This window comes from Schistocerca nitens, chromosome 9 (assembly GCF_023898315.1).
Source record: "Schistocerca nitens isolate TAMUIC-IGC-003100 chromosome 9, iqSchNite1.1, whole genome shotgun sequence".
Classification (NCBI taxonomy): domain Eukaryota; kingdom Metazoa; phylum Arthropoda; class Insecta; order Orthoptera; family Acrididae; genus Schistocerca; species Schistocerca nitens.
Window position 1 is genome coordinate 157,090,425 of NC_064622.1, and position 27,589 is coordinate 157,118,013.

The 27,589-nt window shown below is 39.6% G+C and overlaps 1 protein-coding gene across 1 annotated transcript in view; it reads right to left on the reverse strand.

The window, feature by feature from the left end:
• The window catches only part of LOC126203787 (uncharacterized), a 140,850-nt gene that overhangs the window by 88,210 nt on the left and 25,051 nt on the right, over positions 1 to 27,589 (reverse strand). Inside the window, exons 6-7 of the mRNA XM_049938154.1 lie at positions 24,284 to 24,490; positions 6,989 to 7,145 (exon numbers count right to left, since the gene is read on the reverse strand). Coding sequence (XP_049794111.1) covers positions 6,989 to 7,145; positions 24,284 to 24,490 — 364 coding nt within the window. The remainder of the gene's footprint in view (positions 1 to 6,988; positions 7,146 to 24,283; positions 24,491 to 27,589) is intronic.

Below are 27,589 nucleotides of genomic sequence, written 5' to 3' on the forward strand. Positions count from 1 at the left end.
AGTTATTGTAATTAGGGCAATTGTTTTATCATATCCTATCCAGGTAAGGAATGTAAAATTTTTAACAGTCCTTGACACAATATTCATTTCAAAACTAGACTCTACAACTCAAAGAATCCCAATATATTACTCTGCGATGAGTGTGTGTGTGTGTGTGTGTGTGTGTGGAGGGTTACAGGCTGGAGTGCCAGAAGTGGGGGTGGGGTGGACCCATGCACTTGTCAGCTCCATCTGATGAAGAACTTAGTCTGATAGCTGAATATTTCTAGTACAATCTCATTGTGATTCTGCAGCTCAACATCTCCTCGATGTGGTGAGTAGTAACTTATCCTTACCATATTACTGTTAACTGCTCCACAGGCCTTAAAGATCAGTTTCCTGTCTACCAGTGCAATGCACCATGGGGTAATTTACGTAGATTTTATTAACATGTGTTTCTTGCATTAGTTACACTAGCTACTATTTCCTATACTTGTGTATCGTTATTAAATTAGTGGGAAATGAACGCATTGCATCGTCACTTGTATAAAAGGTACATTAAGGAAGGTTCAGCATTACTTTGTGAAACAGTTTATAGTTGCTCCTTGAGACAAAGTGCGTTAAAGATAGTGGGGGTTCACCTGTCTGCTCTACAATTTACAACTACCATATTTACTCGAATCTAAGCCGCACCTGAAAAATGAGACTCGAAATCAAGGAAAAAAATTTTCCCGAATCTAAGCCGCACCTGAAATTTGAGACTCTAAATTCACGAGGAGAGAAAAGTTTTAGGCCGCACTCCAAATCGAAACAAAGTTGGTCCATTTTAATATGAGACACAATTTAGGTCGAATGAATGACGATACAACTACAGTAGTTTGGTTCGAGTCATAAGCTTAGCAGTTAAGCCAGTTAAGCTTTACAAGGTAGCCATTGCTATGCGTCAGGCACTCCGTCCGTTTTGATATGGGTACCCTTCCTTTTTCACGTGCTTCGTCTGGTTTGAATTGATTGCTTATTTTTCTTTGATCTGATAAGTGCCATTTTCTTTGTTATAGATGTTAACGTCACTAAGCTGAAAATGCATTACTGTACTGCGTCATGCATTGTTTGTCGCATTCTGATATCGCGTGTTCACGGCCTGTCGCCACTCGCGGCATGGTTTGCTTTTCTGCGTGCTACCGCAGCTTTTTTAAAAAGAAGAAGAAGAAGAAGAGAGGAATTGTCTCATTAGCGAAACAATGGCAAGAGACTGCTATTTGTTGTTACTTACACTGCTGCTTTCTTTGATAGTGATCAACAAGAACCAAATAATAGACTGCATATGATAGAAGATGTTCTGAACGAGAGCTTAGCGAAAATTTTTCCCCGTTTGAAAATCTTTTCAGACGCCGCTTTAGTACATTACATTACATTCTGCACAGAAATTAGTCATCTTAGATTTAAAAATCTAGTCAATTGCCGTGCTTCATTTCTGACTGTATCACTATTAGCCATAAGAATAATACGAATATAAACATGGCATGATATGTATATTCTTCCGCGTTTGCTGTTGTCTCACTCTAGTTTCGTAGTTTATTAGGCAGATAGAATTTAAATGAGATAGCAGCAAACACGAAAGAATACATCGCAAAATGTTTATATTCGTATTATTCTTATGGTGAAGAGAATACTGCATGTGATTCACAATTCATAAAAGTTCCTATTAGCAATCATCTCTTCTCACAGGTAGGAAAAAATTCAGAACATAGAGTTAGCCATATTGACAAAAACCCCAAACAGTCTTGCCAGTCGGATTTTTTTAGTACATTGAAATGCTGCTACATTCGAAGATAACAATACAGAATTTGTATTTACTTCGTTGTTTCGTTGGATAATGTATGAAAATGCAGTGGTCGAAACTCGGGGCGGAGAAAAAAAGCTCGTCTTTCACTTTTTTTTTTTTTAACGGCGCAGAGGTTTTGGCGCCAGTATTTATCTTTGTGCCTGCAAAGCAAGCCTGTGTAGCGCTACATATTTTCGACGGCAGAAGTTAGTTGTGGCGGCACCTACCAACATTTTTCAGAACTTCCGCTTACTTTGCACTCGATTCTAAGCCGCAGGCGGTTTTTTGGATTACAAAAACCGGAAAAAAAGTGCGAGTTAGATTCGAGTAAATATGGTATAGAAGCCAAACAGGTCAAAAACAAGTGACTTTTCCAGAGAAATATAGGAACAAATGAGGCAATATCCACCTTACAACTTGTCTTACAAGACATATTGATGAAAAGCAATCCCGGATTTACAGCATCTGTAAATTTGGACAATGTTGACTGGACTATAATCTTTGAAATTCTTAAAGTAGCATTATATGAGTCATATGACATGAAAGGGAAGCAGTAGTTCAGAAGTTTGAGAGACAGGATTAATCCAATTTCTGATGATGTTCATTACACAGGACACTGAGCAAACATTAAAGGAAATCAGAGAAAAATTTGAAAAGGGAATTAAGATTAAGAGAGAAAAATAAAAACTTAAAAAAGTTTACCGATAGCATTGCAATTGTATCTGACAGCACAGGACTTTGAAGAGCAGCTGAATGGAATGGATTGTGTCTTGTAAAGAGGTAAGATGAAAATTAAAGTAAAACAGTGGTAATGGCAGGGTAGTCAAATCTCGAAATGCTTAAGGCTGAGAGCTGTGCCCGCAACAGCATAGCTACTGGCATGTCTAACCCAGTGGGACAGTTCTCAGCAGTGTGTCACTGTGTGCTTCACAATGCTCCATCTTCCTTTATATTCCAATCTCTTCCTCTTGCTTTCCATCTACTGATTTATCTTCCTTCACATACTTCACTGATGGAGGCAGGCAATGCCAATAGACAAAGGCAATTGGTTTTTATATCAACGAGGCAGGGCAGGCCCATAGCCAGGCCAAAGCCCATGTGAGGACGGAGGAGGGTAAATGACTGGGTAAGTTTTGAGGGTTCATACTTAAGTCTAATAGGTATATCCAGTAACTCGAGTAAAGTTTTTGGCAAACATGGCAGCTGTGTTTGAAGCCAGTAAATCCTATCTATCACTGCAAAATGTGAGGGTCAACACCTGGCACCTTAAACTTGATTCTTATGGCTAGGATATGGCAACCCCGACAGAAGAGCCCCTGGTCCTCCAGGTTGGAGGTGGTCATAGTGCTGACAACCCTACACCATAAAAATTTAATGAAGTTAAAAAATTGACAAATACACCTTGTATATCAGAGAGATTAATTGGAAGACAAACACAGCAAGAAAAACTGATGAACGATTTTGTCATAGCAAACTGGAACATCCAAAGTCTCAACTGTAAGGGTCGTTATGGTGGTAGCATCAGAGACAACACATTACCGTATTTACTCGAATCTAAGCCGCACTTTTTTCCGGTTTTTGTATTCCAAAAAACCGCCTGAGGCTTAGAATCGAGTGCAAAGTACGTGGAAGTTCTGAAAAATGTTGGTAGGTGCCGCCACAACTAACTTCTGCTGTCGAATATATGTAGCGCTACACAGGCATGCTTTGCGGGCACAAAGATAAATACTGTCGCCAGAACCTCAGTAAATAAATTTAAAAAAAAAGTGGAAGACAATATTTTTTTCTCCGCTCCGAGTTTCGACCACTGCATTTTCATACATTATCCAACGAAGTAAATACAAATTCCGTATTGTTCATCTTCGAAAGTAGCAGCATTTCAATGTACTACGAAAATCCGACTGGAAATAATGTTTGGGATGTTTGTCAATATTACGTTCTGAATTTTTTCCTACCTGTGAGGAGAGATGGTTTCTAATAGGAACTTTTATGAATTGTGAATCACATGCAGTATTCTCTTCACCATAAGAATAATACGAATATAGACATTCTACCATGTATTATTTCGTATTTGCTGCTATCTCATTTAAATCCTGTCTGCCTAATAAACTAAGAAACTAGACCGAGACAACAGCAAACGCGGAAGAATATACATATAATGTCATGTTTATATTTGTATTATTCTTATCCTAATAGTGATACAGTCAGAAATGAAGCACAGCAATTTACTAGATTTTTAAATCTAAGATGACTAATTTCTGTGCAGAATGTAATGTACTAAAGAGGTGCCTGCAAAGATTTTCAAACAGAGAAAAATTTTCGCTAAACTCTCGTTCAGAACATCTTCTATCATACGAAGTCTACTATTTGGTTCTTGTTGATCATTATCAAAGAAAGCATCAGTGTAAGTAACAACAAATAGCAGTCTCTTGCCATTGTTTCGTGAATGAGACAATTCCTCTCCTTTTTTTTATTGTAAGCAGCAGTAGCGCGCACAAAAGCAAGCCATGCCGCGAGCAGCGACAGGCCGTAAACGCTCATTATGAGAATGCAACAAACAATGCATGACACACTACAGTAATGCATTTTCAGCATAGAGTGACGTAAACACCTATAAAAAAGAGAACGGCAGTTATCAGATCAAAGAAAAATATGCAATCAATTCAAACCAAACGAAGCACGTGAAAAAGGAAGGGTACCCGTATAAATACGGACGGAGCGCCTGACGCATAGCAATGGTAAAGCTTAACTGCTAAGCTTACGACTCGAACCAAACTACTGTAGCTGTATCGTCATTCATTCGACCTAAATTGTGTTTCATATTACAATGGACCAACTTTGTTTCGATTTGGAGGTGCGGCCTGTAACTTTTCTCTCCCCTTGAATTTCGAGTCTCAAATTTCAGGTGTGGCTTAGATTCGTGAAAATTTTTTTTCCTTGATTTCGAGTCTCATTTTTCAGGTGCGGCTCAGATTCGAGTGCGGCTTAGATTCGAGTAAATACGGTACACAATAGGTGTAGTGGAGCTGCAGGAAACTAGAAGGATGGGTGAAGGGAAATGAGAAGCAGATAGGAACACAACAATTTTTTATGGAGAAGGATCTGAAAGACAATTTGGTGCAGGTTTTGACATCAATAAGAGCATGGAAAACAAAGTGAAGGAGTTCAAAGCTGTGAGAAAGCTGTTTGACATACGTGACAATTGAGCAGAAAAGCTATACCACCACATTCAACGTCCGTGTCCCTACTGAAGACAAAACAAATGATGAAAAAGAAGTTTTATGGTGGGCTAGACCATGTTTATTACGAAGACTAAAAAAGAAATACACATTTACTTCTAGGTGATTTTAACACTGAAGTAAGAAAAGAAAACATTTACTTTCCGACCATACGAAAGTACAGCGTGCATGAAGAAATCATGTTAACTGCTTCGGGATGATTACATTTGCCACTATAAAGAACATGAACGTCATAACAACAACATTCACCCGTAAGAAATTTCATTTAAGAAAATGATGCTCACTGGATGGAAAAACTATCAATCAGACAGATAATGTAATGACAGACATGCAGTATAGGCAAACAGTGAAAGATGTCATGGCTCAAAGAGCAGCAGAGAGTATGAGACTGGCAATTCTTGGTGAAAATAAAGCTAAACCTAGAAAAGTTCATATCTGGTAAGAAAACAAATGAATGGAAACTCAGTGTTTGACATGGCAAAATTAAAAAGAGTAGAAAAAATGAAACTTTTTGATATACCACACAATGCAGATAAGCAAAGGCATGGAGAAAGTATGGCACAAAATGGTGACAGACATTGTGCATAAAGTGATGTGTAGAAAGAAAAAACAGGGAAAAAGATTGTTTAATGAGTAATGTGGAGATGTCATTAAGAGAAAGGAGAAAGCACATGTGTGATGGCTACATGATAGGGACAATGAAACACTGAAGTGAGCGGGGAGACATCTAACGTACTGAGAACTGGAAATTTGAAAAGACATGGCTAAAATTCGGACTGTAGGAGATTCTTCCAACACGTGTAAAACCTCAAGTAATTTTTCCATTTGCTTTATTAATTCTGGAGTTCTATTAACATGCAATACTATTTGGGAACTGCAGATGTGTTGACTATCTACTCTAATCACTCTTGCAATTACTGTTATCATTTGATGGAAGTCACAAGAGAAGAAAATGGTACAGCTGGCCATATGGCTATTGTTGTTGCTCAATGTTGACCTCTTCTGCGAAGTGCTTCAATGAATATTTTATGGGTCATTGGAACCTCATCCCATACAATGGAAATGCAATCCTGCATTAGTTACCAGTATTATTCTGCTTTGAAACATTGCAAATGCTGCACATATTGCAAGCATAGACTGTCAAGGAATGTCTGTCTGTAGAATAAGAACTTTGTTAAGGGCCTGCGATGATAAGTGCCAGCGCAGCAGTCAGCCAGCCTTATGCCTACCACTGCTATGTGGCAAAGGAATCTCTCCCACAGTGGCAAGTGACTTCACTTTATCTTAGCTCAGTCAATTGGCAGAAATCTTTTTAAATTTTCTACACTCTTCCTATTACTGAAAACTAGATCAAAATCCCTACATTAGTTTCTGAGATTCTTGATGGATTACGAGTCCAATGTATGGATATAATAATAATTATTTTATTTTTTGTGATATAATTACAAATTTTCCAATTTTTTCCATTTACTTAAACTATGAAACCTTGCTTCTTGCCAAATTTCATTTAAATTTCAAGGCGAAGTGCCCTATAGATTTTGATGAGCGAGTTTGAGAGTATCAAAAAATAGCCATATCTTTGAACTGCATTCAATGGCACATTTTTGCACTGCCAAGGAACCATAGACCTTAGTATGCGTCAAATTCCCGCCTGATACTTCTACTTTTCCTTGGAAAAGGGATCTTTAACTATAATCCAGACAGATGGACAGACAACACAGTGATCCTACAAGGGTTCCTTTTTTACCATTGAGGTACGGAACCCGAAAAACTACAACCAAGGATTTCTAATTCAACAGTTCATCAGAGAAAACTGGAATTTTTTTTCCCACTTATTTCATACATTCCATATTACTACCTATCACAACAACATCTGATTTCAATATTAATTTTATTGTCAATGTAAAAATGAATTAATATATTGGTATTAAAACATTTTTCTCACCTTCTGCCAGTTACCCAATAGCAGAGCTTTCCCAATTTCATGTGTTGGAACAGCCAAAGAGCTCCCGAATCTCTGAAGTCCATAATAATTCAAGAAACCTTTTGTCTTTAGTGATGTTAAGCCATCTTCAATCTGTTTGTCTGATCCTGTCACATTTCTGAAAAATAAGAGAATAATTAATGAAAAATCAACAACGGAAAATTTAGGATGAACTAATAACAATATTATGAAAAGAATAGTTGCTACTCACTGTATAGTGGATATGCAGTCACAGATAGGCACAACAAAAAGACTCAAACAAAGCTTTCAGCCAAATAAGCCTTCATCAGAAAACACACACACACATGCATGTGCGTGCGACCACAGCCATGGCAGCGAGATACTGTGGTCACGTGTTTGTGAGAGATGTGCGCGCGCATGTGTGTGTGTGTGTGTGTGTGTGTGTGTGTGTGTGTGTGTGTGTGTGTGTGTGTGTGAGAATTAGAGGACGGGGATAGGGGGAAGGAGGGGGGGGGGGTTTAGGATATGGACGGAATGTGAAATTTCAATGAGATATTGTTGTCTTTTTATATTAGTATTTCAGCTCTTTTTTGCTTCATGTATCTCTGAGTTTTTATCAAACCAAATAATTCTCAACTATAATGACCTCCATCATACCATAGTGCATCTATTGTGTACATCAGTGTACATCAATGTGTGCATGTTGTTTTGAAAAATGACTTAACCAAAGAAAAAAATACCAATGCAGAGAACACACATTTTTGGACAGCCTAATAAAACTATGTTCTTATTCTAGATGCTTTCTGACAATATTTTACAGATGTTACGTATCTGCAAGCATAGGATTCTCGCCCTGCAATGTTTACAGTAGCTTAATTTGGAACTGTAAGCAGAGACAGACCAAAGGTAACACTTTTATACACCAATGTCGTGTTTCACGACTTTTAATACCAAATACAGTACTTTAGCTTCGGAACGATGGAATCCAACGTGATGTTAAAAACAGTTTTCATTGATAACTAGTGCTGCAGATGGCCAAATAATAAATCAATGTGTTTCAGCAGTGCAGAAAAGCAAGTCTGCACATGCTAGTGGATCATTTCTGATCATACTAGTGAATCATTTCTGATCATGCTATTGAATAATTTCTGATCATGCTATTGAATAATTTCTGATCATGCTATTGAATAATTTCTGATCAGAGATCCACAAAACTACCAACCAATCTCCTTGACATCGATTTGTTGTAGAATCTTAGAACATATTCTGAACTTAAACATAATAAGGTATCTTGAACAGATTTAATTCCACAATGCCAACCAGCATGGATTTCGAAAACATCAAGACATACTGAAAGCTTTGGATCAAGGCAACTACGTAGATGCAGTGTTTCTTGATCTCTGAAAAGCATTTGACTCATTAACACATCTACACTTACTGTCAGAAGTATGATCATATGAAGTATCAAGCAAAATCTGTAACTGGATTGAGGACTTTTGGTAGGGAGGATGCAGCATGTTACCTTGGATGGAAAGTCATTGCCAGATGTATAAGTAACTTTGGGTGTGCCCCAGGGCAGTATTTTGAGACCCTTGTTGCTCCTGTTCTATATTAATGATGTTACAAGCAATATTGATAGTAAATACAGGATTTTTGCAGATGATGCAGTTATCTATAATGAAGTACTATCTGAGAGAAGCTGCATAAATATTCGGTCAGATCTTGATAATATTTCAATGTGATGCAGGTATTGGCAACTTGCTCTTAGTTCAGGAATCTAAAACTTTGCCCATCACAAAACGAAAAAAGTACGTACTATCCTATGACTATAATATCAGTGAGTCATGTTGGAATCAGCCAACTGATACAAATACCTGGGTGTAACACTTTGTAGGGATATAAAATGGAATGATCACATAGGTTCAGTCCTGGGTAAAACAGGTGGTAGACTTTGGCTTATTGGTAGAATACAGTGGAACTGCAATCAGCCTACAAAAGATATTGCTAACAAATGCCTCATACGAATAGTTTTAGAATAATGCTCAAGTGTGTGGGACTCATACCAGATAGGACTTACAGAGGAATGTGTGCAGAGAATGGCAGCATGAATAGTTTAATCTGAAGGAAAGTGTCACAGAGATACTGAAGGAACTGAACTGGCAGACTAAGACAGACATAAACTAGCCTGAGATATTCTATTAATAAAGTTTCAAGAACCAGCTTAAAATGATTACTCTAGGGATATACTACAACCCCCTATGTATCGCTCACAATGGGATTGTGAGGATAAGATTAAAATAATTACCACACACAGAGAGTTACTCCAACAACCATTCTTCCTGCACTCCATATGTGAATGGAACAGGAATAAACCCTTATAACTGGTACAATGGGACACAGCTCTGCCATGCAGTTCATGGTGGTTTGCGGTGTATAGATGTAGATGATTGCTTGAACAAAGCTATTTAATTTCTTTCACTTATTCCAGCCAGTTGATGGGTAATTTTCTCTTTAAAACTTGCAACAACCATTCGTTATTTATTTACTTATTAGTTAATTAGCTTGACCAGATTAGGGTCCATTGGCCCCCTCTTGCATTTGACCATCTGCCTTTAATGAAGCAGATACTCTAAATGATGTTAATGAGCCATGAGATGCTGTGAATGAGTGCCACAGTGTTCCATCGACGACTATTTAAAACTCGGAAATTTATTGTTGGTTATGATTTGAATCATGTCCAGTATCTGTCACTTAAGCTCAGCTTGGACACAAATGTTGGACAATAGGCATGACTTATTTAAATAGAACATTCAACAATGGTAAAGTCAGTGTAAGTAATTAAAAGGACAAATCAAACAATGGAAAATCCAGGATGGAGTGAGAGTGTGGTTTCAGTAGCCTGTGACTGCAGTCGTGTGTGTGTGTGTGTGTGTGTGTGTGTGTGTGTGACTCCTGCCGAGAAAGGCCTTAATGGCCGAAAGCTTTAATTGTGTGAATCTTTTTATTGTGCCTATTGCGACTCAGCATCTCCGCTACATGGTGAGTAGCAACTTTCCTTCTCTGGTATTGTTACAATCCATCCTGGATGTTCCATTGTTTGAAAAGCATTTATTAGCAATTCACTTCCACGAAAGGGACATTAAATGCCCTGAGCAACAGTGAGCCTTAATATTATATACAAACACAGCGCTCTATTAACTTGTGCAAAACATAGGGGCCCTTTTATCCAACCCATCAGTGGTGACGTTCATCACTATTTAATCACTTTGAATTGAACATTTAGCAACAAAAATGTATCCTGACTGAGAAATGTAAGTATACTTGTTCTAGTGGATTATCATACATAGAATCATTAATATGTGACAATGATTAGGTTCTGACTGGATGGTGCACTGTGCACTCAAGCATTACGGCAATCAGATCCTCATTTAGTTTAAGTTTTGCACACTGCTAAGGTTTTCGAGATTTCTCAAGCAGCTCAGATACAAGACTGAGATGTCAGAACAGTCTTCTCAATTGGCAAATGCGGCATGACCTGTCCATCTGATGGTCAAACCGTAAAAATGTCGCACAGTCCACGCAACAGTACATGGGCACCTACCTGACTAGACAGGAATCAAACTTAGCACCATAAAAGTTCTTCCACCTGGCCAAGACAAATTTTATATGTACTGCACCGTTATCTTGACTATTTCTATATACGTGCTAGAAGTTGTTGCGTGCATTGTAGTTGTGTATGTCAACAGTGTTTCCACTGAGGTCACAGATTTTTGTCAGAGCCACCGATGTCATCAGCAGTGATTGCACTGATGCAAACAAACAATATCACAGAGTCAACGTAACACCACACTGTCAGCAAAAATTCAAAGTATTATCATTTTATTCCTTTCTGATAGGGGGGCCTCAGTCTAGATTATCATAAGCCAGCATATCTCTGCCTGGGATCTCCATTTTTTAAATCAGTAGCATCAAAGCTGTGCACTTACACTCAGCATGAAACTTCAATACAAAAGGGAAACACCGACTGTTGGGGACTGCACTGGACGAGTTTTGTAAACCTGAGAGCTTACAGGTGGAAGATAAGGTAATATGCAAGAGAGATATTACTGCTAAAATATGATGCACGAGTTAACAAGAGCGAAAAGCTAATGCATCTTACGTGATAGAGGTTGGGGGAGGGGTGGGGGAGGTGAAAAATATACAGGTCAGAAAATGAAAGATGTAGAAATCTAACAGGGAGTGAAGAAAGGAATAGTTACTAGAAAAAAAATTTACATAAATTAAGGCCAGGTGGTTGATGAGAACTAAGGACACGAAGCAGAAGGTTTCTCAGAACTCTCCTTTAGGAAGCAAAACCCAGCAAAAAGCAACGCATTTTGGGAAGATTTTTATGTGCGGCAATGCTAATTGAGATAGTGACATGCTTTTGTCAGTCCATCACAGCTCATGTAACTTTATCTCACCAGCCAATGACAGCAGATATTCAGAGCATAGAACATGTGATGCAGTCAGCCGATATCACCATCACTGTTACGTAGGATGAACATACAAATATGAATAGTTAATGGTTTAAAGTAATATATTTACAGTACAACTACAAGAAAAGCTAATCATTCACATCTGGTTGCTCGCTGATTATGCTATGGTGTACAGGAAGGTGTCAAAGTTAAGTGACTAAGTTGACACAAGATGACCTAGACAAAATTTCTGGTTGGTGTGGTGAATGTCAGCTGGCTCTTAATACGGTTGAGTAGGAAAAATAAACCCATACGGTTGAGTAGGAAAAATAAACCCATAACGTTTGGATACAACATTAGTACTGTCCTGCTTGTCACAGCCATGTCATTTAAATATCTGGGCATATAGTTGTGAAGCAATATGAAATGGAACGAGCATGTGAGGATTATGGTAGGGAAGGCAAATGATCAACTTCTGTTCATTGGGGGAACTTTAAGAAAGAGTGGTTCATCTGTAAAGGAGACCACATTTAGGACATTAGTGCATCGCATTCTTGAGCACTGCTCTAATGTTTGGGATCCGCACCGGGTCAGATTGAAAGAAGACATCGAAGCAATTCTGAGGCGAGCTGCTAGATTAGTTACTGGTCAATTCAATCAGCAAGCAAGTGTTACAGATATACTTTGGGAGCTCACGTGGGAATCCGTGGAGGAAAAATGACATTCATTTTGAAGAACACTACTGAGAAAGTTTAGAGTGTCAGTAATTGAAGCTGACTGCAGAATGATCCTACTGCCACCAACATACGTTTTGTTTAGGGACCACAAAGATAAGATACGAGAAATTAGGGCTCATGCAGAGGCATATAGGCAGTCAATTTTGAGATTGTGGTTAGGCAAGATCCGAAGAGAATAGCTTAAATTGCAGCAACTCAATATTTCTGACAAACAAAATTATAAATTTCACTGCTGTGCACTGAACATTTCGTGAGTTACATGGCTGAATACCTGTTCCATCAAGCACTACGTGTGCATAACTGCTCTAGAACTCTCTTTGCACTTTTTTAAGGACAATTAAACTTTCTGCCATCGTTCATGCATAATTTGTAACCTATGTGAGAACTATGAAGTGCTTAAAATTAAATGTAAATTTTGACAGTTCCGTGGACCAAGTGGAGGGAAGCATAGTTCGCCAGGCCTGCTCGGCGCATAACCTGTCAGCTGCGCAAGCTGGCTGATCTGCCGTCCTCCTCAAACTATTTTAAAGAAACTGTATGGTAATAAACTCTGCGAGTCTTGTGCATCTTATAGCTTCATTCATGAGCTTCATGAATAATTACCTTTCATTTCACTAATGGCCATAATTAAGGTGATATTTCAGTATTAGCTAAACTATTGCAAGGAACTCTCAAAAGTTTGCTGTGAAAAATTGGGGCCACTGTGAATTTGTGTTTGGTGTGTGTTAGATCATGTGTCGCTGCATGTGAAATGTAGATAATACATTAAATTATTCTTTAAACATCGAAGGATATCGCTCTCTGTCTCCAATGTTGAGGAAATGTTATTTCTTGGTTTTTGCCGTTTTACTTTTCACCTTGGCCCACATATTCTCAGTCAGATTTAAATGAGTATTAAAAGGACAAAGCCTGATTAAACTACGATCTTTAGCATTACCATTTCGACGACCTGGAAGAATGGAATTTTTAGTTTATACAGTACTACAAGTTCCATTAACTTCACCTTACACAAGATAGGTTGAACTTCATCCAATCAAACATTTCTTTGTATCCAAAGAAAATAGTCACTTTCCTCTGCTGCTTTGTTGGAACTTTACCCATCACAACCGAGCAGCACTGTGCATTGTCCATTACTATTGTTATATTCAAAGGGATATTTTGCAACAGAATATCACTTTCACAGCTGGTGAACATGTTCTTGTGAATCTCATGTTCAGATGTGCTGCACTATTGTTATTAATGCAGCGCCAACACAAAACATTCATTCACAGTACCTGGCAACTGAAGAACACATTTATATCAGAAAATATCACTTTCCAACAAGAGCTAATGTACGTTATTGTTGTTGTGGTCTTCAGTCCTGAGACTGGTTTGATGCAGCTCTCCATGCTACTCTATCCTGTGCAAGCTGCTTCATCTCCCAGTACCTACTGCAACCTACATCCTTCTGAATCTGCTTAGTGTATTCATCTCTTGGTCTCCCTCTACGATTTTTACCCTCCACGCTGCCCTCCAATACTAAATTGGTGATCCCTTGATGCCTCAGAACATGTCCTACCAACCGATCCCTTCTTCTCGTCAAGTTGTGCCACAAACTCCTCTTCTACCCAATCCTATTCAGTACCTCCTCATTAGTCATGTGATCTACCCATCTAATCTTCAGCATTCTTCTGTAGCACCACATTTCGAAAGCTTCTATTCTCTTCTTGTCCAAACTATTTACCGTCCATGTTTCACTTCCATACATGGCTACACTCGATACAAATACTTTCAGAAATGACTTCCTGACACTTAAATCTATACTCGATGTTAACAAATTTCTCTTCTTCAGAAACGATTTCCTTGCCATTGCCAGTCTACATTTCATATCCTCTCTACTTCGACCATCATCAGTTATTTTGCTCCCCAAATAGCAAAACTCCTTTACTACTTTAAGTGTCTCATTTCCTAATCTAATACCCTCAACATCACCCGACATAATTCGACTACATTCCCTTATCCTCGTTTTGCTTTTGTTGATGTTCATCTTATATCCTCCCTTCAAGACACCATCCATTCCGTTCAACTGCTCTTCCAAGTCCTTTGCTGTCTCTGACAGAATTACAATGTCATCGGCGAACCTCAAAGTTTTTATTTCTTCTCCATGGATTTTAATACCTACTTCAAATTTTTCTTTTGTTTCTTTTACTGCTTGCTCAATATACAGATTGAATAACATCGGGGAGAGGCTACAACCCTGTCTCACTCCCTTCCCAACCACTGCTTCCCTTTCATGTCCCTCGACTCTTGTAACTGCCATCTGGTTTCTGTACAAATTGTAAATGTACGTAGATGCCTCTAATGCAAGACATCACGTGATACTGTTTATCCCAGCATGGAAACGGTCACTTACCAACTGAACTGCTCACGGCATGATAGGGAATTGCTATTGGTGTTACCTGGGCAATGGCATCATGTCTCCTCCCGTGAGCCAAATGTCAAAAGTCGCAACTAATTTTAAACACACTGTAAAATAAGTGTGAAAAACTAACCTTGAGGAACTTGGTCTTTTTCCATATGTGTTACCCCTAAGTTATATCACACACGAATATACCAGCAAAATTTTAAATAATGGCATAAATGGCTGGTCTTCTAGGCCCAAAATTTTTCGAAGTTTTGAATGGGAGTCTTGTGCTCCGTGATTTAAGAAACTCATCGCACATCCTCACATGTAATGTAATTCATTTTGTGAAACAGGAATTTTACTTTGAAGGCTTCCCAAGCCACCATTAGCATTATTTTTCCACGACCTGTACTAAATGTTAACAGTTGTCGCATCACACGCATCAAAAATAGGCCAACAAGAGAAACACATCAAAAGCAATTTGTTGTTACGAAGTATTGTACAGTCTGACATTTTGCTGTCAGCAGATGCTTGCATGTGCACTGTGTTTTGTCGTCGTAAATGCCACATTTCTTTTGCAACTAAGGTTTTACTCTCTTGTTTATGTTTTATTGCTGCATTATTATTCTACAGTAGTAGGTTAAAGTAAAATTATTTGTCAGAGTATAAGTTCTTAATTGTAAAAATTACAAAAATTTAACTGAAAACCAAAACAATGAACAAGTACCAGATTTCTCCCAGATGTCCCAGTGTGTATACACCCTGTGTTAACTTGGTGTAGTCATGCCGACGTAAAAGGCTGAACAGAGTTTACGTAACAGCTGGTATATGACATGTTGCTTCCCTTTGACAGTATACATTTTGCCAATTACAAGGCTGGTATAGGTGGTGGTTGGAAGATGCAGAAGGAAGGTCTTGCAGTGGGACAGTCATTGATGAAGGAGGCATAGGATAGGGAGACAGGTTCAGGAGTATAGGGTCTGAAAAGGACATTGCAGAGACTGGAAAAGTGATGAACAGCTATCCTGTGTGTGGTGGGCAAAATCTCTGATACAATGGACCTCATTTCAGGGCATGATTTTAGGAAGTCATAGCCTTGTCAGAATAGCTAATTAACACATTCAATACCGAATAATAATGAGTGACGAGAGGTGTACACTTAAGTAGTTGTTTGGGCCTAGGAAATCTGCTTTTGGATTGGGCTGGGGGGTAATTATTTCAAGTGAAGGCTGACCTGAGAATGGTGGTGCACTGCTGTGAAGAATCTGCATCTGAACAAATATGTTTGCCTTGAATGCCAAGGATGTATGGGAGGGTACATTTGACATGGGTAGAACCACGGACCTTGGCGTTGGTGGGGAGGCTTGCGTGCCTCAACGATACAGATAGCTGTACCATAGGTGCAACCACAATGGAGGGGTATCTGTTGAGAGGCCAGACAAATGTGTGGTTCCTGAAGAGGGGCAGCAGCCTTTTCAGTAGTTGCAGGGGCAACGGTCTGGATGATTGACTGATCTGGCCTTGTAACACTAACCAAAATAGCCTTGCTGTTCTGGTACTGCGAACGGCTGAAAGCAAGGGGAAACTACAGCCATAATTTTTCTTGAGGGCATGCAGCTTTACTATATAATTAAATGATGATGGCATCCTCTTGGGTAAAATTTTCCGGAGGTAAAATAGTCCCCCATTCGGATCTCCGGGCAGGGCTACTCAGCAGGACGTTGTTATGAGTAGAAAGAAAACTGGTGTTCTGTGGATCAGAGTGTGGAATGTCAGATCCCTTAATCGGGCAGGTAGGTTAGAAAATTTAAAAAGGGAAATGGATAGGTTAAAGTTAGATATAGTGGGAATTAGTGAAGTTCAGTGGCAGGAGGAACTACTGACAGCCTTGGGAGAGCCAGTCCTGACAAAACTCTACCATCTAGTGAGCAAGATGTATGAGACAGGCGAAATACCCTCAGACTTCAAGAAGAATATAATAATTCCAATCCCAAAGAAAGCAGGTGTTCACAGATGTGAAAATTACCGAACTATCAGTTTAATAAGTCACAGCTGCAAAATACTAACGCGAATTCTTTACAGACGAATGGAAAAACTGGTAGAAGCTGGCCTTGGGGAAGATCAGTTTGGATTCCTTAGAAATGTTGGAACACATGAGGCAATACTGACCCTATGACTTATCTTAGAAGAAAGATTGAGGAAAGGCAAACCTACGTTTGTAGCTTTTGTAGACTTAGAGAAAGCTTTTGACAATGTTGATTGGAATACTCTCTTTCAAATTCTGAAGGTGGCAGGGGTAAAATACAGGGAGCGAAAGGCTATTTACAATTTGTACAGAAAGCAGATGGCAGTTATAAGAGTCGACGGAGTGAGACAGGGTTGTAGCCTATCCCCAATGTTATTCAATCTGTATATTGAGCAAGCAATAAAGGAAACAAAAGAAAAGTTCGGAGTAGGTATTAAAATCCATGGAGAAGAAATAAAAACTTTGAGGTTCGCCGATGACATTGTAATTCTGTCAGAGACAGCAAAGAACTTGGAAGAGCAGTTGAATGGAATGGACAGTGTTTTGAAAGGAGAGTATATGATGAACATCAACAAAAGCAAAATGAGGATAATGGAATGTAGTCTAATTAAGTCGGGTGATGCTGAGGGAATTAGATTAGGAAATGAGACACTTAAAGTAGTAAAGGAGTTTTGCTATTTGGGGAGCAAAATAACTGATGATGGTCGAAGTAGAGAGGATATAAAATGTAGACTTGCAATGGCAAGGAAAGCGTTTCCGAAGAAGAGAAATTTGTTAACATCAAGTATAGATTTAAGTGTCGAAGCCGTTTCTGAAAGTATTTGTATCGAGTGTAGCCATGTATGGAAGTGAAACGTGGACGATAAATAGTTTAGACAAGAAGAGAATAGAAGCTTTCGAAATGTGGTGCTACAGAAGAATGCTGAAGATTAGATGGGTAGATCACATAACTAATAAGGAGGTATTAATAGAATTGGGGAGAAGAGGAGCTTGTGGCACAACTTGACTAGAAGAAGGGATCGGTTGGTAGGACATGTTCTGAGACATCGAGGGATCACCAATTCAGTATTGGAGGGCAGCGTGGAGGGTAAAAATCGTAGAGGGAGACCAAGAGATGAATACACTAAGCAGATTCAGAAGGATGTAGGCTGCAGTAGGTACTGGGAGATGAAGAAGCTTGCACAGGATAGAGTAGCATGGAGAGCTGCATCAAACCAGTCTCAGGACTGAAGACAACAACAACAACAACAACAACAACAACACAATGGCAACTGTCAAAGTGTAAGTACTACTTGTTTGTGGGTAAGTTTAATGTGGACAGAAGTGTGTAGTTGGTCTTTGGTGAGGAACACCAAGGAAAGTAGCATGGGATTTGAAATAGAACCATGTGAAATTTAATTGGGAGGATTTATTTAGAGATTAAAGGAATTTTAATAGGTCAGCTTCACCTTGAATCCATATGGCAGAAATGTCATCAATGTATCTAAACCAAACCAGGAGCTAAGGGCTTATGGATCCCAGGAAAGCCCCCCCTCCAAGTGAGTCATGAAAAGGTTAGCACAGGAAGGAGCCATCCTGGTTCCCAGGGCTGTAACCCTGATCTGTTTGTATGTCTGCCCACGAAAGCGGAAGTAGATGTTGGCAAGTATAAAGTTGATTAATGTGAACACGAAGGATATCAGAGGTTGGAATCCGGTGGGCGCTGACTGTGGAAATGTTCGGCAGCAGATCATGTGCTTGGGGGAAATTGGTATTGACAGAGGTGACATGAAGTGTTGATCAATTAAGGCATATATACATTCGACAGGGGCTTTGAAGTCAGAAAATATTGAACAGTGAGAGTGATAGGTTTGTACATCTTAGGAAGATGGTAAGAGGTGGGGATGCATAATTTGGGTGGGGTAAGAAGTTCTATGGGCTGAGGTGTTAGTCCTTGTGAGGAGACTGATGTTTTAAGGAGGGACTGCAGGTCAGTTTGAATCACTGGGATGGGATCTTGATGGCAGACACTGTATGAACAGGTGTCAGGCAGCTGGCGTAGACCGTCGCCTGCATACTTCCATCGGTCAGCTACTACAGTGGTAGGTTCCTTGTCGAATGGGAGGATGGAGTCATCAGCTTTTAGGGAATACAGAGCCAGGAGTTCTGAGGTGACAGGCTAGGGTCATGTTGTAAGAATCTGACGGATTTTGAAATAATGCTAGGGGTGAGCAATTCTTGGAAGGTTTGTAAGGGATGATTTTCAAGTAGTGGTGGTGGATCAAGTTAGGATCATGTTCTGAACTGTTCAAGGCAGGATTCAATGTGAGGTTTGCTGTTAGAATGGTTTTGGGACTGGGTTGCGAAGTGCTATCTCCACATAACATTAGATGTGAAGGAAAGTAAGTCCTTCACCATAGTAGCATGATCAAATGCAGGTTTAGGACAAAGTGAGACCATTGGATAATACAGATAATTCTGGAAAGAACAGCTAAGAACACTGTACTGTTGTGACTGGTTCTTGTGATTATGAGTTGTTATTGGTCTGAGAGGCAGTGGTGAAAGCTAGGGGATGGTCAAGCTCAGTCTGTAGGAGAGGAGTGGTGGTTGATGGTGTGGCTGTACAACAGACAGCTGCAGACAAGACAGGAAGGCAAAATACAACTTCTGAGATAGTTTAGGAGAAGGTGGGGCAGCTTTTTGAGGTGAAGTTTGGCACATTGTCACTGAGACTGGCATGGCATCCAAGGGAATATGAGGGGCAGATAACTGCAGGATTTTGCAGAAAGAGAGAAGTCTGGGGCATGGAAATTGGCAGATGATGCATATAGGTCACAGATTAGCCAGAGAATAAGCAAGAGATTGCTTATTTGAAATTTTAAAACAGGCTGGTGTAGAATAGGATTACATCCAGAACCTGGGACTTTCAATGTTAGGTGTTTGGGAGTAACTCCAACGGACAAACAGGTTTCAAGAAACTGAATGTGAGACACTAGTTTGGTAGTGGCAAAAGCATGTTTTCAAAAGGATTGGATGTATTATGTGATGGATTCATCATGGCAAGAGAGGAGGGTCTGGATTGCTAGAGATGATGGGAATGACGGAAAAAGGGAAGCAAAGGGTGGAAAAAGGTAAACAGAAGAAAAGGAAGCAAAAAGATTGGAAAAATTCATACAAAGATCATGACAACACACAATGTTTTACAAGAGGTAATGAGTGAGAGAAAATTTCTCGTTAGAAATGTGCCGATATAAAATTGAGAAAATAATTGGAAAAGAAAAAAATAAAATAAAACTGACTGGAAAAGTTATGAAAACGCACAACATTTTAAAATCTGGACAAACAGAATGACCAAGTCTTTGGAGAAAATGTAATCTATTGTGCCTGGCAAATAAAGTAATGTAGGAGACGGCAGTAAAAGTCACTCAGAGTGGCTTGGCCAAACGCCCAAAAATGTGAAATAATTACGCATAAGCACGAGAAGTGGAGGGAGGGAAAGAAAATAGCAGTCAAATTTGCAAACAAATTTGTTAAAGATGATGGGGAGAATGCACTGCAGTGTAATAAACTATAAATAAATAATTATTATAGGCAAATTCATATGTAATGATGGACCAATCTACATGCATGAAGATCAGTACTAGAAAAGATTGAGGGGCAACATGTTGGTTAATATAGGTAGTACAGATGATTAGACTAACGCATAAAATAGAAAACAGACAAAAGTTTGAACAAGATCAATGACAACAAGAGTTACATAAGAAGAAATGATGGCCACTTGGGTTAATATATCAATGAATACTATCATATATCTAAAAACAAAGATGATGTGACTTACCAAATGAAAGTGCTGGCAGGTCGACAGACACACAAGCAAACACAAACATACACACAAAATTCAAGCTTTCGCAACAAACTGTTGCCTCATCAGGAAAGAGGGAAGGAGAGGGAAAGACGAAAGGATGTGGGTTTTAAGGGAGAGGGTAAGGAGTCATTCCAATCCCGGGAGCGGAAAGACTTACCTTAGGGGGAAAAAAGGACGGGTATACACTAGCACGCGCGCGCGCGCCCACCCACCCACCCACCCACCCACCCACCCACACACACACACACACACACACACACACACACACACACACAGACAAGGGCAGACATATTTAAAGACAAAGAGTTTCGGCAGAGATGTCAGTCGAGGCAGAGGTGCAGAGGCAAAGATGTTGTTGAATGACAGGTGAGATATGAGTGGCGGCAACTTGAAATTAGCGGAGATTGAGGCCTGGTGGATAACGGGAAGAGAGGATATATTGAAGAGCAAGTTCCCATCTCCGGAGTTCGGATAGGTTGGTGTTAGTGGGAAGTATCCAGATAACCCGGATGGTGTAACACTGTGCCAAGATGTGCTGGCCGTGCACCAAGGCATGTTTAGCCACAGGGTGATCCTCATTACCAACAAACACTGTCTGCCTGTGTCCATTCATGAAATGACAGTTTGTTGCTGGTCATTTCCAGTCCCGGAAAGTATCCTGTCACAAGTGGGGCACTTTTGTGGTTCTTCTGTGGGAGGTTCTGGGTTTGAAAGGATGAGGAAGTGGCTCTGGTTATTTTCTTCTGTACCAGGTCGGGAGGGTAGTTGCGGGATGCGAAAGCTGTTGTCAGGTTGTTGGAGTAATGGTTCAGGGATTCCGGACTGGAGCACATTCGTTTGCCACGAAGACCTAGGCTGTAGGGAAGGCCACTTCCTCATCCCCTGGAACCCAGAATCCCCCACAGAAGAACCACAAAAGTGCCCCACTTGTGACAGGATACTTTCCGGGACTGGACCAGACTCTGAATGTGGCTCTCCAGCAGGGATACGACTTCCTCAAATCCTGCCCTGAAATGAGATCTATCCTTCATGAAATCCTCCCCACTCCACCAAGAGTGTCTTTCCGCCATCCACCTAACCTTCGTAACCTCTTAGTTCATCCCTATGAAATCCCCAAACCACCTTCCCTACCCTCTGGCTCCTATCCTTGTAACCGCCCCCGGTGTAAAACCTGTCCCATGCACCCTCCCACCACCACCTACTCCAGTCCTGTAACCCGGAAGGTGTACACGATCAAAGGCAGAGCCACATGTGAAAGCACCCACGTGATTTACCAACTGACATGCCTACACTGTGATGCATTCTATGTGGGAAAGACCAGCAACAAACTGTCCATTCGCATGAATGGACACAGGCAGACAGTGTTTGTTGGTAATGAGGATCACCCTGTGGCTAAACATGCCTTGGTGCACGGCCAGCACATCTTGGCACAGTGTTATACTGTCTGGGTTATCTGGATACTTCCCACTAACACCAACCTATCCGAACTCCGGAGATAGGAACTTGCTCTTCAATATATCCTCTCTTCCCGTTACCCACCAGGCCTCAATCTCCGCTAATTTCAAGTTGCCGCCACTCATACCTCACCTGTCATTCAACATCATCTTTGCCTCTTCACTTCCGCCTCGACTGACATCTCTGCCCAAACTCTTTGTCTTTAAATATGTCTGCTTGTGTCTGTGTATGTGCAGATGGATATGTGTGTGTGAGTGTATACCTGTCCTTTTTTCCCCCTAAGATAAGTCTTTCCGCTCCCAGGATTGGAATGACTCCTTACCCTCTCCCTTAAAACCCACATCCTTTCGTCTTTCCCTCTCCTTCCCTCTTTCCTGATGAGGCAACAGTTTGTTGCGAAAGCTTGAATTTTGTGTGTGTGTTTGTGTTTGTTTGTGTGTCTATCGACCTGCCAGCGCTTTCGTTCGGTAAGTCACATCCCTCGAACTGTTTAATATGCTCCCTAAAATTGTACAAACAGTATCTAAAAGTAAATTTAAAACAACATTGGGTCAATGGCTCAAAGGTAAAGCATTTTACTCAGTTGATGAATTTAAAGATTGTAATATGGCAGATTTGCTGTTTTAACATAGAGAAAGGTACCTCTGCCTGTAGTAGTACCTAAATTTATATCAATAGCTTAGGATAATGACATAGTGTTATCAACATGTATATGATAATGACGTAGTGTCATCAACATGAATACTCCCTGCTTAATATAAATCTGTATAATGTTTTCCTTTTTATTGTAAAATTAATAATATATAAAATTCCAAATGTGTGCTATTGTACTACACTAAATTTCACATGATTTATATATACATTGTTAAGAGAATATAACCATCTTTATACTGTAATTGAACTTATTGACGAAGCCCATTGTATAAAAAAATACTGAATGGCTAATAAAGATTCTTATTCTTATTCTCTTGTGGAACGAACAACGGCATTGTCAGCTGCAAGGAACCCCCTTACAAACACGCGGAATGGAGAAAGTGCTGCCCATACACACATTACAAGCAGATAAAAACTTTCCTAACAGTCAGAATGATAATTTCCTTCATAAAGGAGCGCAGTTTTTTCTTGGAGTGGTTTACCTGATGTCCAAAAGGGCACAATCATCAGCTTCCCGGTCAAGGGTACAAGCATTTCCAAAATGGCAAAGTTTGTAAACAGTTTGCATGCCACCACGGTTAAAGTATTCCATGCACGGCAAAATGGCACTACTGAAAACGGGTACCAAGTTAACTGTGGTGTACCATAGGCTATAGACAGGATGAATGAACAATCACTGCAGACCTGTGTACAGGCAAATATATGTGCAATTGTTGACCAAATAACTGCTCAGATGAACTAAGGGGCAACCATCTCCATCTCCTCAATGACCATTCTGTGAACGTTGCTGCCTATGGGCCTCCACAGCAAGCCCCTGGTTCATCTACCCATGCTGACTGCTGTTCATCAGTGATGAAGGTTGAAATTTGTATACCAATACCACAACTGGACACCCACTGAGTGCCAATGGGTGACTTACATTGTATGCTCCATGGAACAGATGGTCATTGTCACGTACAGCGTGAAACATCTGAAAGTAAAACGATCCAGGTTGGAGGAGAGAGTTATACTGTGGGGAAATATTTTCATGGCATTCCCTGGCTCATTTCTTATAGAAGGCACAACTGATCAACGGAAGTATCAATCTGTCCTTGGGGACAATGTCCACCCCTACACACAGTTTGTTTTTCCTCCGCACAATGGCACCTACCAGAAGAACACTGCAATGTGGCACACAGCCGGAATTTAGGTGTGTGAGGTTTGAGGAACAGCAGGACAGGTTTATTATACACTCCCCAGATTTAAACCCAGTCAAGCATCTCAATTGGCAGTCACTTTATGGATCCTCAACCAAGAAAACCAGCACACTGGCCATGGGACTGTAGCACATGGCTTCACATCCCTGTCAGTACCTTCCAGAACTTCACTGACACTCTTCCTACACTCCTCGCAGCTGTCCACACTGCAGAAGTTAATTATTCAGGCTTCCAACGGGTGCTAACAATGTGACTGGACAGGATATATCGTCAATATTGGAACTGCATCTCATGATGGATTCACAAAATTCAGGAATAGAGCAGAAGTTTGACAGTAACGTTTTCTGGTTATTAACTGTTCATATGAGGAACTTTTTTCCCTGAGGTGTGGACCTGCTTGTACCCACTATTATCATTTGTTTTCATTAAGGAACTACCTTACCTGTTGTACAGCTTAAAATATACAAAAATACATTTTTGAAAGGAATTCATACTAATAAAACACATGGTACTTTACAGGAAAATTCTCAAAATCCAGCGTACCTGAGAACAATGCGAAAGCGATTACCACGCAAATCACCAAGTCGTAGTGGCCGCTGATGAAAACTGTAATTACCCATCTCAATACCTCGCAGGCTTCGACTGACATTCACCAATCGTTGAGGTTCCACTTTCCAAACACACATCAGTTGACTTGTTTTGGCACGGCGATCCTTCATTCCTGCATATGTTATCAAATTTGGTTTCACTCTGAAATTATGCAGAAGTAAACAATTAGTTCAATCCAAAGAAGCGCGCGCACACACACACACACACACACACACACACACACACACACACACACACACACACACACACAAAATCACATCATCTCATCTTATCATGCAGTGAGAATCTAGCAACGCCCCCACATTAAATGAATGCTAAACATAATTCTTCTTGCTATTACAAGGAAACAATCTCGCCAAGTAACTAAGATAAGTAACAGTTCATTCTCCATGATTCTCTCCAATTAGTTTCATTACCAATTAAAAAGGAAAACAGAGAGGTAAGAAAAACTGAGTTATGTAACATGAACTACACTTGCCCAACCACATATTGTTGTCTTCTTGCCACAACAACGAATGTTCATTATATCAGTTTTGAGAAACATGGGAAAACTTTTCATAGTCTTAAACATCAAGTATGCCAACTTAAGAACTTGATTTGCACCTGATTTATTGTTACCACATTTACAAATGACACTGTGCATTCATTGTTGTGGAAATGTCAAGACATACTGAATTTTTGCATACATACTAAAAGTAAACAGACATATCGAATGCCACTCCAATTTCACTGCTTCAAAATGAAGAAGAGAAACTCCCAACCAAAGACTGAATCAATAAACAGTGAACAATGTAATGCGAAGAAATCTATCATCTGCATCACAATCCTCGTCTACATCAGGTTCAGGCTACGCATTATGCAGTCTCATTGTTTAACAAACTGTTGTCATATTAATTTCCATTCACCACATAATCATTGCTTCCAACACACAACGAGCAATTCTTAAGTTTTGCTGCTGATGCCAAAATTTTGTGTGTACACCCTGGGACTGATATTTACTGAAAGTTGTTACTTCACAACATGGCCTTTCCCATTCTGTCTTATAAAAACTCAAGGAGGTTACTTCTGCCATAGTGCAGCAGGCAAACATTCTGCACTGGAATTCATTGGATGTCCTCCTGATCACTGCACGGCACAGCAGACAGCACGACAAGGATTCCTCCTGCAACTTCCAATGATTTGTGCCTATCCTACTGAGTAGTACACTGATACATACATAAATACACACATACATCCTTTTCTACTCTATCTGAAATGAATGGTCACTCTTCCTTTTTGAGTGACCTTTTTCATAAAATGTGTGGCAAATTGACTAAGTGTGGATAGTTCTTGCACAGAACAATACACAAAGACACAAATGTAGAGTTGTTATCCAGACCCATCTTTCAATCAAGGCTGTTCAGAGTTACTGATCATCAAGAAAGAGAAGCAAGTAATGTGCATGCTCATTCTAAGCTACAATGTTGAAATACGGTTTGTATATAATGAACAGATGTTTTAAATGCACAGCTGAGAAGTTATTACTCACATTGTTACATGTAAAGTTATTAAATAATGCTGAAATATGGAAAATCGCATGTTAGGAAAGTTTGAAGAATATCCAATCAAGGTATGAAAACATTCATATGTTTGCACAATACACTGAGGGCTCTTATCCCTTTGACTTCTATGGATGTGCTCACTGCATACCATGGTGAGTGTGGCTTTGTCATTGCCTTATACTGCTAACGTTAAAGACAATGTGTTCCAGCCACTACCTGCATACTATTTTAGCCACACCGTACAGCTTGCCTGTGTTGAATATTCCTGGAGTGCTGCGTGTGACAACTTTTGTCTGCTGCTGTGGGTTTCGACATGCTGATACAAAATAAGTGCAGTTATTCTGACATGTTTTTTACTTTAAAGTTGCACCAAAATTAATTACTGCACAGAAAAACACACAGGAGTGTCAATATTGTTTCATGACTAAAAATTACAAATTTCCTAAAGCTTTAGTAGCATTTCAGAAGCCTATTACAAAATCGGTGTGTTGCCTTTCAATTAGCCTCAGTAACTTTGTTGTTCTATAATTACTCTTCCACAAAATCTGCTCTCCTTCATATATATAAACACTAATAACTCAAGAAAACGATGAATCTAATCATTGTCAGTCATTGGGCACCACAGCAACAACATTTTAGATCCATGTTTCTCGATTCCATTTCATGAGACTACTTCGATAATTTTATGAATGATTTGTTTCATACACAACAGCGTACTGAATATTCTGTCACAGGACGACATACTGCCAAGTGATGCAATGAGAAGTGGTGTGATGAGGTTACTCTGTCCTATGTACGCAGTGCAGCCATGTTACACAACCTGTCAGAAATGTACCTGAATGGACATTCTGGTCACTATGAATATTTAACCATCAGGTTTTAAGAAAACTATTATGCAAGAAAATTTGATTGTTTCACATTTTACAGCCTGATATCTTCATTCGATAAAGAACAGGATTTCTTTTCGTTATTCATTACTGTGCTGAAATCACTCGAACCATTGCATGAAATTTTAAGAATTTTAAGAACTTAAGAGTGAACTAAAAATATATATGGCACAAAAATTGTGTTTTATTCATTTGTGATTAGACGGTCAGCCATCGCTGTGTACGAAACATAGTTAATATATCAAAATTTTAATTAAGGTGAGAGCAGAGCAACCTGTTCGCAAGATTTTGGGTTTTATATCTATGGGAGGTTGGCGCACCGATCGCCCACTGCTTTTTCCATGCACAATGTGACTTGTGTAATTGTAACACCCACCTATTTCAATATATCAAAACAAGGATTGTTGAAATAATAGCACACAAAGAAGTATTTTGCCGTAATATTAATACTGAAAGCTTTTTTTTTTTTTTTTATCTACAGAGGGATGGAAGTGACTACAGTTTTTCCATTGGAACAATGTACTACTTTTAACGGTAATTAATATTATCACCAGAAAAAAATACTTTGGCACTATACACATTACTATTTATGATGTTCTCTGCGAGTTACTTGGCTTTAATCAAAATCTATTAGATATTAAATCACAATACTAAATAACTACTTTTTTAATTATTTCAACTTCCATCGAGACTTTATTATAATCTTTAGAATGCTTTGTAGCTACACATAATGATATTGCCTGACAACTGATCCCTCCAGCAACATTACTGAACTGGTCTTTAGATGGAGGCATCTGATCCTCTACTTCAGT